At 42.6% G+C, this 16,018-nt stretch overlaps 1 protein-coding gene across 2 annotated transcripts in view; it reads left to right on the top strand.

Annotated features, from left to right (window-relative positions):
• Nucleotides 1-16,018, top strand: part of P3H2 (prolyl 3-hydroxylase 2) — a 285,452-nt gene that overhangs the window by 252,618 nt on the left and 16,816 nt on the right. For both annotated transcript variants that reach the window (XM_075340475.1, XM_075340477.1), the window contains 3 exons: nucleotides 3,618-3,713; nucleotides 12,001-12,151; nucleotides 15,205-15,322. In XM_075340475.1, coding sequence (XP_075196590.1) covers nucleotides 3,618-3,713; nucleotides 12,001-12,151; nucleotides 15,205-15,322 — 365 coding nt within the window. The remainder of the gene's footprint in view (nucleotides 1-3,617; nucleotides 3,714-12,000; nucleotides 12,152-15,204; nucleotides 15,323-16,018) is intronic.

The following is a 16,018-nucleotide window of genomic DNA, read 5'->3' as shown; positions in this document are numbered from 1 at the left end:
ATCATTACACATTTGTAGAAGCCATGAGACTTGTTTAGATGTTCTTTTGTATCCTTTTGACTCTGGACACAGGAGAGGTTTTCTTCTGATGTTTCTTCCATGAAGGCCATATTTGTGCATGTGTCTGATCAGTAGAACAATGTAGCACAACTCCAGAGTTTGCTAAATGATCTTGAAGGTCTTTTGCAGTCAAGCAGAGGTTATAATTTGCCACTTTAGCAATCCTACGAGCAGCTCTCACAGAAATGTTGCTTGGTCTTCCAGACCTTATCTTGACCACCACTGTTTCTGTTAATTGCCATTTTCTAATTACATTTCGAACATGAACATGCATATTTCCATTACATTTATTCCATTTCTCTATTACATTTCTCTCTGAATTTTCATAAAAAGATGCACTTGGATATACAGTGGCATGCAAAAGTTTGGCACCGCTGGTCAAAATTACTGTCATTGTGAACAGTTAAGCAAATTAAAGATGAAATGGTTTCTAAAAGGTATAAAGTTAAAAATTACACATTTCCTTTGTATTTTAAGAAAAAAATAAATAAATAATTGTCATCTTTTACATTTTAAAAAATACAAAAAAGAAAAGATGCCAAAGCAAGTTTTGACACACTTGGAGATTTGTGTGCTCAGATAACCTTGACAAAGGTTTCAGACCTTAATTAGCTTGTTAGGGTTATGTCTTGTTCATTATCATCATTGGAAAAGATCAGGTGATGCAAATTTCACAGCTTTATAAAAACCCAGTCTTCCTTCTATCTTGTGCCACAAAAACAGCAGACGTGTTCTAAGCAGCTGCCTAGCACTCTGAAAATAAAAATGGAGGAGGCCCACAAACAGGAGAAGGCTATGAGAAGATAGCAAAGCGTTTTCAAGTTGCCCTTTCCTCAGTTCGAAATATAATTAAGAAATGGCAGATAACATGAACAGTGGAGGTCATTGTAAGGTCTGGAAGACCAAGCATTATTTGTGTGAGAGCTGCTAGTAGGATTGCTAGAGAGGAAAATCAGAACCCCCACTGACTATATAAAAGACCTTCAGGAAGTTTTAGCAGACTCTGGAGTTGTGGTACATTGCTCTACTGGTCAGAGACACCTACATAAATATGGCCTTCGTGGAAGAATCATCAGAAGAAAACCTCTCCTGCATCCTCACCATAAAATTCTGCATCAGACGTATGCAGAATAACATCTAAACAAACCTGATGTTTTGGAAACAAGTCTTATGGACCAGTGAGGTTACAATAGAACTCTTTGGCCACAATGTTCAAAGGTATGTGTGGAGAAAAGAGGACACAACATTTCCGAAAAGAATATCTCACCAACCATTAAGCAAGGGGGGTGGATCAATCATGCAGTGGAGTTGTTTTGCAGCCAATGGCACATGGAACATTTCACGGGTAGAGGGAAGAATGGATTCAATGAAATTTCAAAAAATTCTTGATGCAAACATAACACCATCTGTAAAAAAGTTAAAGTTGAAAAGAGAATGGCTTCTCAGAATGAATCATGATCCAAAACACATGTCAAAATAAACAATAACTACATCAAAAGGTGCAAACTGAAGGTTTTACTATGGCCCCCATAGTCCCCTGATCTGGACATCATTGAAAATATATGGCTAGACTTCAAAAGAGCAGTGCGTGCAAGATGAGCCAGGACAAGAAAAAGACGTACCTAAAAAAATGGGATCACCACTTATGAAGTATTATTAAGAATCATCAATGTTTTATTGTCAATAGAACACACATAAAACACATAGTGAAAGTGAAAAAATACCGATAAACGAATACACACAGACAAATACGGACATCTAAAATCAATTAAAAGCACTAATGCACTTGAGAGATACCCACATTGAAAAATGTATATTCTTGGTCCAATGCCAATAGGCTGTAGTCAATATTGAACAAACCCTGAAATACCCCTATATTTGTGCCACAAGGAGAGGACTTTCCACAAAATAGAATAGCAGCTTATGCCGAGGATCCCACAGGTACTCAAATGAAATTAACTGGCTGGCCCATGGCAAAGTGAGCAGCAGAAAATAAATGAACAAGATCAAAAATTGTACAGTTCACAAATTCACAAAGACCTGAGCAAGACACCCAGCAGGCATTTCAAACAGGTTTTAGATAATCAAGCAAGCGGGCTACAGTAATAAAGAAAAGCCCAGAGAGCAACTAAGGAAAATCCCTCAGGATGACATACCAAAACCTCAAGGAGGGTGCAGCAAAAAATGCTAAAAAAACGTCCGGGGCAGGGCAAGGAAGGGTGGTGGACCAGAAATGGGTGGCCCACATATCTGGTCCACCACCCTTCCTTGCCCTGCCCCGGACGTTTTTTTAGCATTTTTTGCTGCACCCTCCTTGAGGTTTTGGTATGTCATCCTGAGGGATTTTCCTTAGTTGCTCTCTGGGCTTTTCTTTATTACTTTAGCCCGCTTGCTTGATTATCTAAAACCTGTTTGAAATGCCTGCTGGGTGTCTTGCTCAGGTCTTTGTGAATTTGTGAACTGTACAATTTTTGATCTTGTTCATTTATTTTCTGCTGCTCACTTTGCCATGGGCCAGCCAGTTAATTTCATTTGAGTACCTGTGGGATCCTCGGCATAAGCTACTATTCTATTTTGTGGAAAGTCCTCTCCTTGTGGCACAAATATAGGGGTATTTCAGGGTTTGTTCAATATTGACTACAGCCTATTGGCATTGGACCAAGAATATACATTTTTCAATGTGGGTATCTCTCAAGTGCATTAGTGCTTTTAATTGATTTTAGATGTCCGTATTTGTCTGTGTGTATTCGTTTATCGGTATTTTTTCACTTTCACTATGTGTTTTATGTGTGTTCTATTGACAATAAAACATTGATGATTCTTAATAATACTTCATAAGTGGTGATCCCATTTTTTTAGGTACGTCTTTTTCTTGTTCTTGCCACGTAACGCAGTGTACCTAGGAGATCCCCGTGGGTGGTGCCATCCCACTGTCTGTCTTTCCCCCAAGATGAGCCAGGAATCTCACAGAACTGGAAGACTTTTTCAAGAAGGAATGACTGAAAATCCCTTACACAAGAATTGAAAGACTCTTGGCTGGCTGCAAAAACTTTTGCATAATCCCATATTTTTTTTGTTATTTTTCAAATGTAAAAGAGTAAAAAAATAGTTTTTGGGGGGTAAAATACATTGGAAATGTGTCATTTTTAGCTTTATGCTTTTAGAGATCATTTTATCTTCAACTTGCTTAAATGTTCACAATAACAGTAATTTTGACCAGAGGTGCCCAAACTTTTGTATGCCACTGTTGGTATACATAGGAATTCTATATACAAAGCGATAGGACATTATAATGAATGATCATTATACTCCCTGTGGTTTGATGTTTATGGCACTTTAAGAGCTGCTATATCGGTCTATATGAGTACCTCTCTGATCCCAGGGCAACTGCAGTGCAGCTAATGCAATCTCTCCCTAGCTGTGAAATGTATGATATCTTCTGTCTGTACAATACAGTTAATAACAGCGTGCTGTTGTGCTATTATCTTTGCACCTAAATAATATATTGTATAGTGATAAAATGCAATGTAACTAACACAACTAGCTTCCTTTGCTAGGCAATAACTCTTGCTGGAGATGGGTACAGAGGAAAAACATCACCCCACACACCAAACGAGAAGTTTGAAGGAGCCACAGTTTTAAAGGCATTGAAGGTAACTTTATTTCCTTTTGGTGTAATGGTGAATTGTCTAGTATATAATAAAGCTAGAGCCTAGATGTCAGAGTTCTCTAAATTTTCCTAGGTTCACATTTGTGTCAGAAAGTCTGTTAGGAGCCTTAGCCACTGCTTTTATCAAGAAAGACCTTAAAGGGAACCTGTTGTGAATACATTTGGACTGGATTCCAGTTTGGGGCTCCCTCTTGTGGTCAGTGCTGGTCGTGGAGTTTTCTTGCTGAATAGAAACCAGACAGCTGAGGATGATTGGCAATCAGGTGGTTCTGACTGGGCCTATATAACTGAGTAGTGTTCTCTTGTTCCTTGCCGGTGCTCAATGTTGTCTCCTATGTGCTAAGGACATTCTGAAGCCAGCCCTTCCTTCTGTGTCTTCCAGAACTCTATTCAGATAAGTTTTGTCTTTGTACCTCTGCTGGTGGTTTCCACTATCTTGTTGTTTTTTCTGTTTAGGTTCAAAGGCTTGTTTCTGATTTTGCCTGTGTAGAGTTCTGGGTGGAGTTGGAGCATTCCCTGCTGGGAATGTCTGTGTACCTTGCTCCATATTCTGCTATGCATTTTGTTTTGTCATGCTTGGTACTAATCTCAGTCCCTCCACTATATTAGTGTTTTTTTGGATCCCAGTAACACCAGAGTCCTGATAGAGTGGGGGAGAGTCCGTATGGGCTCAGTATTTTTCCATATCAGGCGTGTTGGTTCTTTTTCTAGAGTATTGCACGGCTGCAGACAGTGCTCTTTTCTGTCCTTTCCTATTTAGCTAGTTTGGGCGTCATCTTTGCTAATCTGTTTTCTACCTGTGTATTGTGTTTTCCTACATCACCGTAATCTTTACATGTTGGGGGCGATCTATATCTTTGGGGACTGCTCCAAGGCAGATTAGTCTTTCCTGTATTTCTCTCTGTAGGAATAACTAGTTATCCGGCTGTGTCGAGGCAACCAATCGTAGGCACGGCCCATGGCTACTTCTAGTTGTGTGTTAGTGTTAGGTCTGCAGTTCACTGAGATTCCAACCACTCTGGTACATTCTGGGTTTCCTAGCTTTTTTGTCCTTTTTCTGATCCTCCTCGGTCACTGAATCATAACAGGAATCTGTCAGGTAATTTATGTGTTCTAACCTAGTAGTAGTGTGATGTGTGGCCTAGTAACCCCTTCCTACCCATCCCTGTGTTGTAATAATGTGTAATGTGAATGTATGAAAATATTTTTATTACTTACGTGTACTTTATGTAAATGATCAGGGGCTCTAGATTGTCGCATCGCCCTGTGGGCATTTGCATGTTTTCTGTGGTATCACGCCCCTGTGGGCGTGATACCATAGATTTACATGAGCGACGTCTCCATCACTCCTTGAGATCCCGTGCATGCGCACTTACCATGCCCGCAGCCTTGTTATCCGGTGCTTGCTTCTCGTCTTCAGATGCGCTCTGCGCATGACCGGAACCGCAGGAGCCTTCTCAGCATGCGCAGTGCGCGTCTGAAGCCGAGAAGCAAGAACCTGGGAAACAAGGCTGCGCGAATGGTAAGCACGCACGCGCGGGATCTCAAGGAGCGACGGTACGTCTCTCATGTAAATCCATGGCATCACGCCCACAGGGCGATGCGACGCCCATGGGTCTAGAGCCCCTGCTCATTTACATAGGGAACATGTAAGTAATAAAACATATTTTTATATTACATTACACACTATTACAACACAGGGATATGTAGGAAGAGGTTACTAGGCAACACATCACACTGCTACTAGGTTATAACACATAAATTACCTTACAGGTTCTCTTTAAAGGGAATCTGTCAGGTCCAATATGCACGCAAAACCATGAGCGGTTCTGGGTGCATATTGCTAATCTCTGCCTAACTGTCCCTGTATACACTAGCATAGATAAAAAGATCTATAGAAAAAGTATTTCTAAAGATCTTTTACTGTATGCGTGAAGGGCTTAGTCCCCTGGGCATTAGTTCCCCTGGCAAGTCAGCTCTATTAGCATGTTAGTACGCCCCTGTGGGTGTGCTAACATGCTAATGAATACGCAGCATCACAGGATGATCTTACTCACCTCTCCACCGCCATCGCATCCGACGCTGGTTTTTGACTCATGACCCCAGAGTTTCAGTCATGCGCACTACTTCAGTTTGAAGCCAGGACGCGTACACCCGGGTTCATAGTGCGCATGACCCAAACTCCGGGGGCCCACAGGGATATACTAACATGCTATTGGAGCCGACTGGCAAGGGGAACTAACGCCCTGGGGACTAGTCCTCTCTCTCATTAGCATACGGTAAAACATCTTTAGAAATACTTTTTCTAAATATCTCTTTATCTATGCTAGTGTATACAGGAACGGTTAGGCAGGAATTAGCAATATACACACAGAACTGCTCGTGGTTCTGGGTGCATATTGCATCTGACAGGTTCACTTTAAAAAAGCTCACCACCATAAGGCTATGTATGCATAGAGGTTTTTGAGATGTTTTTGGAGCAGAAACTGAGAGATAAACTCTCCAAATCTCAAAACTCTTTAAACATTTGGAGTTTCCACTCAGTTTCTGCTCCAAAACCTCAATATGCTCTTACCCTAACTTGTTACTTCTTCATTAATTCTCCTTAAAACTTCTCTGGGCTATTAATGTAAAGGAAAATACAACTGTTTAATATTCAAATGATGAGATCAGCAGCAATCCAGCAAACAAAACCATAAAAAAGAATTGCTTATTGCATCCAAGCCATGTGGGACTGCCGGTAACTCACAGGGCTTTGATGCAATGAACTAAATGGTTTTTTTCAGGATTTTGTATCTGTAGTGCTACTTTTTTATCTTTTGAATATATGTGTTCTGGGGACTTAACCCTTCGGATGCCTGCATTGCTCCTTTTTGGATTTAGATTACTGTGTGGGATTCTTATACTGACACATTTTCAACTTTTTAACACATATTTTAGGTCCCAGTTCATCAATATTTATAACATATTAATTTGATCTGAGTAAATACACTTGGCTAGGACATGGATACATTTATATTCGCTCTATGAGTGAAGGGGCATTTGCACTGCAAGATAATTAGGAAAGAGTGCTGTTGAAAGCGCTTGTTCCACAATTATCTTGCGTTGTAAACATGTTGCTGATATTCTGACGAACGAGCAAAACGCTTGTTCTTCAAATGAATGATTTTTTTATGCAGCATAAAAGATCATTGTTCGCGACGGTGCATCATCTTGTGTAAACAGGACTCGCACTGCTGAGAACAATGGCATCACATGCATCCTGAGTAGTGTTACCCGGACCGGCAAAATCCAGATTCGCGCGGTTTGAGCGGCAGATCCGAGTCCGACCCAGACGCGGGATTCCGGGTGAACGATCCGGATTCGGCAAAATGTATTTATTTATCTTATTTCTCTCTCTCTCTCTCTCTCTCTCTCTCTCTCTCTCCTCTCCTCTCCTCTCCTCTCCTCTCATCTCCTTCATCCCCACGGATTCCGGATCGGAAATGTTGCAATAAACATAAAAGATTCCCCTTTTGCAGCTTCTGGGTTGCATTCTAGCAAGGTTCCTGTTGTTATTGTGCCCCCTTTTAGGAAAAAATAAATACTTTATAAAGTGGTACCTTTTTGTATGCAAATGTTGTTAATTGTACACGGGGGCGGGCTGTCTGTTGTCCGTTATTCTGCCTCCTGCTGCTTTATGCCGTCCCACGTCACCTCTTACCTTGGTAAGAGGTGACGTGGGTTCATCTGGCCAGCGCTTGGTAAGAGGTGACGTGGGCTCATCTGGCCAGTGCTTGCGCAGAATGGTGGAGGCAGAGGGGAAAGTGCGGGCACGAGTTATGGGCGGGTACTTGCTGATGAAAATCACAGCGCCGCCCATAATCTCATGCCTGCGCAACATGTCACCAGTGGTCACACTGTGCACAGTCCCGCTAGAGTGGCACGGCGCATGCGCGAGACCTCGGGCGCACTGGGCGGCGTCCTGAGGTATGAAATTCAGCGATGGGGGTGGCGCAAAGCAGCAGGAGGCAGAATAACGGACAACTGACAGCCCGCCCCCGTGTACAAATAGCAAGATTTGCATACAAAAAGGTACCACTTGAAGGGAATAGCGCGATCAGCTGAGCTGTCACTGAGGTTACCCGCGGCCACTGCTGTATCCAGTGACAGCGGGTAACCTCAGTGACAGCTCAGCTGATCGCGCTATTCACTTCATTAGCTGCGTGGAGCTGACAGGAGCGGCTGTGTCTTCTGCAGCTCCGGTCACCTCCATGCAGCAGAGCTGGAAGCGACGCTGGAGCATCCTGAATTACGCCAGACATGGAGGGCTTTTTCGGGCTTATTAAAGTGGTGAACCAGGGTATATGTTTGTGTTTTTTATTTCTAATAAAGGATTTTTTCGGGTGTGTGTGTGTTTATTTACTGTCACTTACAGATTACTCATGGAAGGTATCTCGGGGAAATGCCTGACATGATTAATCTAGGATTTATTGGCAGCTATGGGCTGCCAATAACTCCTTATTACCCCGATTTGCCAACGCACCAGGGCATATCGGGAAGAGCCGGGTACACTCCCAGAACTGTCGCATCTAATATATGCGGCAATTCTGGGCGGCTGCTGACTGATATTGTTAGGTTGGGGGGCTCCCCATAACGTGGAGCTCCCCATCCTGAGAATACCATCCTTCAGCCGTATGGCTTTATCTGGCTGGTTTTAAAATTGGGGGACCACACGCCGTTTTTTTTAATTATTTAATTATTTATTTCACTGCACAGTATAGACACGCCCACCGGCTGCTATAATTGGGTGCAGTGAGACACCTGTCACTCAGCGTGGGGGCGTGTCTCACTGCAACCAATCATAGGCGCCGGTGGGCGGGGAAAGCAGGGAATACGAGATTGTTTAATGAGCGGCCGGCTTTTTCAAAATAGTAAAAGCCGCCGGAGCAGTGTGAATGCCGTGCAGCGCCGCGCCGGAGATCGGGGATCGGTGAGTATGAGAGAGGGGGTAAGAGGGATAGACTGACATGGACAGAGAGAGAGGGACAGAGATAGTGACCGACTGACAGAGATTAGTGAATGACAGACGTTGTGAGGCGATTCAGAACGCAGCTTTTCAGCTGCGCTCTGAAGCGGACCTTTTTTAAGCTGCGGTGCAGAGCGCACACCTGCGCACATAGCCTCAGACATCAAAATCGTATGAGGGATGTCACACGTTACAATTGACTAGGTTCATGCAACAAAACGTTCAATTCTAGACACAGATACGATGTGTTTGCGATCAACGGTTTTGCGTTCAATCCTGATCGCACGTAGGTGTCACACGCAGATACCTCACTAACGATGCCGGATGTGCATCACTTACAACTTGACCCCAACGACGGATTGTGAGATATATTGAAGCGTGTAAAGCGGGCTTTAGGCTCCATTAAAGGCCCCTTTACACACTTTCTAGCGAAAGTCTCTAAACAGACGCTGGTGAGCTGTCAAACAGACAGATCTGGCCAATGACGCAGCAGCGATACGGACCTGCAGAACAATCTGGCTGGTAGGGAACGCTATAGCACGCCTACGGGCTAAGCCGCTAACGATGTTGTTGTAATGGTGTCAAACACACCGATACATGCTGTGCAGCAGGAAACAAAGGACCAAAAATGGTCCTGAAAGATTTGTAGCGATCAGCGACCTCACAGCGGGGGCCAGGTTGCTGATGCATGTCACACACTGCAATGTCTCTGGGGAGGTCGCTATTACGTCACAAAACCGGTGACGTTACAGCGATATCGCTAGCGATGTTGCAGTGTGTAAAGAGGCCTTTACACAGTCTGACCGCTGGCATGATATGACCACGATCTGCAAACGTTTACCAATCAGCAGTCATTTGGATGCTTGTTTATACAGAAAATCCAAAGTAAATAATGCGCACTGAGCAATCTATACTAGATCTATATTAGATCACTCAGTGCACATAAACTGCCATTGTTTTTGACAGTGCAAGTCCTGTTTACACAGAACAATGCACCACCAAGAACGATGATTTTTTTCATGCTGCATAAAAAAAGATCAAGCATTTTGCTAGTTTGTTGGGAGATCGGCGGCCTGTTTACCACTGCAAGATAATCATGAAATTACTGTTTTTAACAATGCCATTTGCATCTGCTAATGATGATGTATTTAGATCACATAGTTTTTTGTTTAAGATTTCATACAATTGTATTTATAGCTGAGTGCAGGAATAGTTATGTCCAGATTTCCATGATCTAAGTGCCACCTATTGAAGCAATCCGAGAGGAACATTGCATGGCGTATAAGCCTCCTTACATTGACATGCCAAGTGTGTCACTCTCCACAAGGAGAAATGTTGCCGGTTAAAATCCCATATTTAAGCCTCTCATACAGCTAAATCGGATCTCATCCTTTGCACTAAGGAGGAGGTAACACCCTGAAACACAGTGTCTGCAAATTGTGATTCTGCTTTGGCTTTTATCCTAAAGGTACCGTCACACTTTAGCGACGCTCCAGCGATCCCACCAGCGATCTGACATGGTCACTGGTAATCTGTCAATCAGGCAGATCTCACCAGTGACTAGCCCCCAGCCCCCAGCGGCGCATGGAAGCGATGCTGCGCTTGGTAACTAAGGTAAATATCGGGTAACCAAGCGCTTGGTTACCCGATATTTATTTTGGTTACCAGTGCACACCGCTTAGCGCTGGCTCCCTGCACTCGTAGCCAGAGTACACATTGGGTTAATAAGCAAACCTTTGCTTATTTACCCGATGTGTACTCCGGCTACGTGTGCAGGGAGCAGGGAGTCGGCACTGGCAGCCTGAGAGCAGAGTACGCTGGTAACCAAGGTAAATATCGGGTAACCAAGCAAAGCACTTCACTTGGTTACCCGATATTTTCCTTGGTTACAGCTTACCGCAGGCTGCCAGAAGCCGGCTCCCTGCTCCCTGCACATTCAGACCGTTGCTCTCTCGCTGTCAAACACAGCAATGTGTGCTTCACAGCAGGAAAGCAATGTCCAAAAAATGAAGCAGCACTGTGTGTAACGAGCAGCGATCTCACAGCAGGGGCCAGATCGCTGCTCAGTGTCACACACAGCGAGATCGCTAATGAGGTCACTGCTGCGTCACAAAAACCGTGGCTCAGCAGCGATCTCGCTATGTGAGAAGTACCCCTAAGTCATATCACAAAGTTCGTTAAAGGCTCGATATTGACTTTTAGGATTGTTGCTTGTATTAGGTGGTGCGAGAGTCCTCTTCTGAGGCAATTTGCATTCGTACAAGATTCCAGTCATTGAATATAAAGTGTTCCAAATTAGGGTATGTGCACTCCTTGAGTACTTGCTGCGGGTTTTTCTGCAGCAAAAAGCACCGTAATGGATGGAAAAACACTGCGTCAAATATGCACATTTTTAAACTTTTTTTTAATGTATTTTTTACATGTATTTTTTTTTCAATGGGTGAAAAATGCTGAAAGGGTGTGTGCCGTCGCTAAGTATTTCCTGCAGACATTTCTGCGTCAAAAACGTGTCTCTTGGCAGGAAATAGATGCTTAAAAAATGTGGCGTTTTTGCTGTGTTTTTAATGTATTTTTGAGTGTTTTTTTTCCCATTCATTCAAATGGGTGAATAGCGCTGCAAAAAACTCTGAAATAAATGAAACTGCTTTAAATCTCCAAAAAAAGACCAAGCAACATTCACATGAGATTTCAGAAGTCTCATTCACTTTACTGGGACAGTAGTACAATGCTGCACTTTTCACAGCAAAAACACAACATGTGAACATACCCAAACAATTGATCTGCAAATTTGACCCAAAAAATACGCTTGAATGGTTCAAATCTGCATGGAAAAAATAAGCAATATATGCATGAGATTTCAGATAAAGCGCAGCAAAAACGTAGCGTGTGAACAAGACCTTACAGAAAAATATTATTGTGAACATGGTGAGAAATTAACACTCCACTTTAATATTAGTGAAAGCTATTATGTGAATAGTGATTAGGAATCATTTACACACTGGAAAATGGCTTTACAGTTTTAATAAAGCACATTGCATTTGACGTTGTTTACAAAGAGGATCTATAACATTAGGGTACAGCAGATGGCGCTGTGGTTCCAAAATCTTGTCATTTCATCTCCTTAGCTGTATGAGTATTATAAATCAGATCTCATATAATGGCCTCAGATTTCATTGATAGTGATTGTGATATAATATGGAACTAAAGTCAGAAATGAGTATTCTATTCTTATGTATCACATCTTCATGGTATTATTTCACAGTTTGGTTACGAGGGTCGTGTGCCAATGAGAAGTGCTCGCTTGTTCTATGATGTGAGTGAGAAGGCTCGGCAGATTGTGCAGTCATACTTCATGCTGAATAGTACACTATACTTCTCCTATACGCACCTAGTATGCAGGACCGCGCTACAGGGTGAGTCTTATCACTTGTTTTTCTAGATTTCAGATATTTTTCTCACTGTGCTGTTTCCTAAATACACCAAGTAAATCAGTTTGTATCCAGTAATCAGGAAAACATGAAATGAAGCACATACCTTTGACTAGGGTTGTATAGAACTGACATCTGGAAGAACCACAACTAGGCCGTGTTCATTGCCTTATTGTATACCACTAGTTTTGGAAGATTTCTGCATGTCAGTAAATCATAGTCCTGGGAGTTAGAATTTCTACTAATAATATATGTCCCATCATGGTTCCCTATTGTGCCATTCCACACATGCACAAACACACACAAACACACACACACACAAACACACATATTATGCTCACCTTACCTTCCGTTCCCTCGCCGGCCTCCTGGTTCTTGTAGTCCGACGGTACAGGATGTGTATCGGGTAACCATCGCGACCGATGCCAGAGCTTCCACTGCCAGCGCGCTGACATCAAAGGCATGAGCCACTTGCCTCTGATTGGTCAGCGCGCTGCCTTTGAGAAGCGACTGACAGCGGAAGTTCCTCCATCGTCGCGATGGTTACCCAATACACATCCTGTACCGGCGAACTACAAGAACCAGGAGGCTGGCGAGGGAACGGAAGGTTAGGCGAGCATATGTGAGTGTATTTGTATGTGTATGTGTGTGTTTGTGCTTGTTTGTTTGTGTTTGTATGTGTTTCTGCGGACTGCAAGAGCGGGTCAGAGCGCAATGAAAGTACGGAACCGGAAGTGTGTGCGGTGAGTATTTGCTCGTACAGCAAAGATTGCTCATAACCTAAGTTACAAATTTACAGCAAGCTTTGCTCGTATAGCGAAATACTCACACACAAAGTTACTCATAAACCGAGGTTCCACTGTATATAATAATGCACAGCAAAGTGTGCGGCAACACAATACAATATGCACCAAGATACTGTATGTACAAATAATAAATATAGGAAATTTTAAATAAATGGCAATACTGTAAATAGAACATAAGAACATGTATATATGTGAGCTATGTACCTTAATATTATGTATATATTAATACATAATATTAAGGTACTTAGCTCACATATTGGACAATTTGTTTAAGAATCACATATTTAATGTTTCTAAATATCGTGCGCAGACAGGGTGCTGCTGCACTCTTCAGTGTGTGTATATAATCCAGTCACAGCAGCTAGTACCTGTTGACACTTGTTCATTTTGTTCTGGTCAGATTTTTTTTTTGTTTATATTAGATGATCATAATATATCTCTTAAGTTGCCCACACAAATTAGATAGTTGTCATCTGAACAGTGTTTCAGCTAAAGGCTGCTTTACACGCAGCAACATTGCTAGCGATGTCGCTAGCGAAAGCACCCGCCCCCGTCGTTCGTGCATCACGGGCAAATCGCTGCCTGTAGCGCACAATATTGGTAGTACGCGTCACACGTACTTACCTTCCTAATGATGTCGCTGTGGCCGCCGAACAACCTCTTTTTTAAGGGGGTGGTTCGTGCGGCATCACAGCGACGTCACTCAGCAAGCTACCAATAGAAGCGGAGGGGCGGAGAGCAGCCGCATGAACGTCACTCCCACCTCATTGCGGGAGGACGCAGGAACGCTGTTATTCGTCATTCCCGGGGAGTCACACGTAGCGATGTGTGCTGCCTCAGGAACGACGAACAACCTGCGTCCTGAACGAGCAATGATATTTGGAAAATGAACGACGTGTCAACAATCAACGATTTGGTGAATATTTCTGATCGTTAGCGGTCGCTCGTATGTGTCACACGCCATGACATCGCTAACGAGGCCGGATGTGCGTCACGAATTCCGTGACCCCGACGACATATCGTTAGCAATGTCGTTGCGTGTAACGGGGCCTTAGTTGTTCGGCCAACAGCTATCACAGCTGACTCCGCCATATACAGGAGTGCTCACTTGGCCATGCGCTTCTGTGTTCTCTGTGAGAAAACCGACAGCTTATACATGTATGGCAGCTTATCTCCAGGAGAACAATGTGCCTGGCAGTCCAAAATCAGACAAGCGCAAACCATATATCTCCCAACCATCAATCAGGTGCAGCCACCATACAAACGTGACGTGAACTTGTTGATATCGGCGGTTTAAGCCGGCATTAGTCTAATGTGTATGAGGGCCGTTAGAATCTGTCAGTGTCCGATCAACATTATGTCAGACATATTTATCTTTATTAGGGCTCGCTCACATTAGTGTATAAATCGGACGAGTTCAATGCGAGAAAATCTCACATTGCACTCGGGCCAATATTAGTCAGTGATGCAGATCAGATCTGCAGGTTAGCTCTAAACAGAGTAAGGATTGGCATTAAGTCTCGGATCAAGCGCACCCATACAATTCTATGGGTGTGTGAGAAATAGACTGCACTCATATGTCATCCAGTCCAATATATGCAGAGACAGGCAATGTAGAAGATGGAGGATTAATCTCTTCTTCTCCTCTGTGCTCTAATTCTTGCATGTGAGAGAATCGGATCACAGTAAATGACTCTCGGATCACGCTCACAGCAGATTTTGAGCCGAGTGTTATCAGCATGTCACCTCCAATTGTCTCACAACCGATGGTATATGTGAACAATGTGACACCAGCCTTAATCTGTGTGGGTGCCAGATAGATATGCTGTACCTATGGTTTTTGTATAATTGCTAGTCATTATCAGAAAGCTTCAATTACTCAAATCCGAATTATAGACATGGAAAAAATAGTGATATTTGTATGTTTAACATCCCTATAAATTTCACTTCATAGAAGACACTGATTTCCTATTACAGAAGCAGGAAGGTCTTTCTCAGTAATATATTATTGGGTCATAAAAATATTTGTAAACTATACTAAATAGAACTTTGATTGTGAACTTTTAATATACAATTACATGTGATATGTATGACGTTATTTTTCTAGTGCTATATCTGATGATGACTATTAAACTTTGTAGAACTCCGCAGATAATCTTTCTACTCTTCTTACTTTCATACTTAGGTGTGTAGTAAATCTATTGAAATAATCTTACTTTTTCACATCTACAGGTCAACAGGACAATAGAAATGATCTAAGCCACCCAATTCATGCAGACAACTGTTTGTTAGACCCTGAAGCTAATGAATGTTGGAAAGAGTCTCCGGCATACACTTATAGAGATTACAGGTACTATCGGACTGAAAATAATGCAAGGACAGTAAACCCCATCACTAGCATAGTGATACAGTAGATTCCAGGAATGATTAAAAAGTTATAATATTGTATATAGATATTTATTAATGTGTGCCATTTTTAAATCTGCCCCATTTTGTATATATCACCACATACTTTCCTTCCTCCAAAGGATTGCCATCCATCTTATGTCATCTCTATCTGTATAGCTGCCTGTATTGTTTTATGTCTTTGTTAGTTAATTTATAGCAGAGCTCAAATCATCTGCCATTTTTCACAATTTAATTTGTAATAACGGGACATTGCAGAGCTTAGACAAAAGCTGAGCAGTTTATACATATGGCAGAAGATAATTGTCTGCCATATGCATCAACAGAGCTGTTTCAAATCATTGATGTGTCAGTATCAAGCTCAGCTTGTGTTTCAGATTGGGTCTCCTCTAGTTATTATGAGTTCTGTTGTGGAGAAGAGCAGGAGAGTTAAGGTGGCTTTACACGCTACGAGATCGCTAAAGCGATCTCGTTGGGGTCACGGAATTTGTGACGCACATCCGGCCGCTTTAGCGATGTTGTTGTGTGTGACACCTATGAGCGATTTTGAATCGTCGCAAAAACGTTCAAAATCGCTAATCGGTGACATGCCCCCATCTTCCCAATTATCGTTGCTGCTGCAGTAACGATGTTGTTCCTC

This window comes from Anomaloglossus baeobatrachus, chromosome 3 (genome assembly GCF_048569485.1).
Source record: "Anomaloglossus baeobatrachus isolate aAnoBae1 chromosome 3, aAnoBae1.hap1, whole genome shotgun sequence".
NCBI lineage: Eukaryota > Metazoa > Chordata > Amphibia > Anura > Aromobatidae > Anomaloglossus > Anomaloglossus baeobatrachus.
This window is presented reverse-complemented; position numbering and strand designations above follow the sequence as displayed.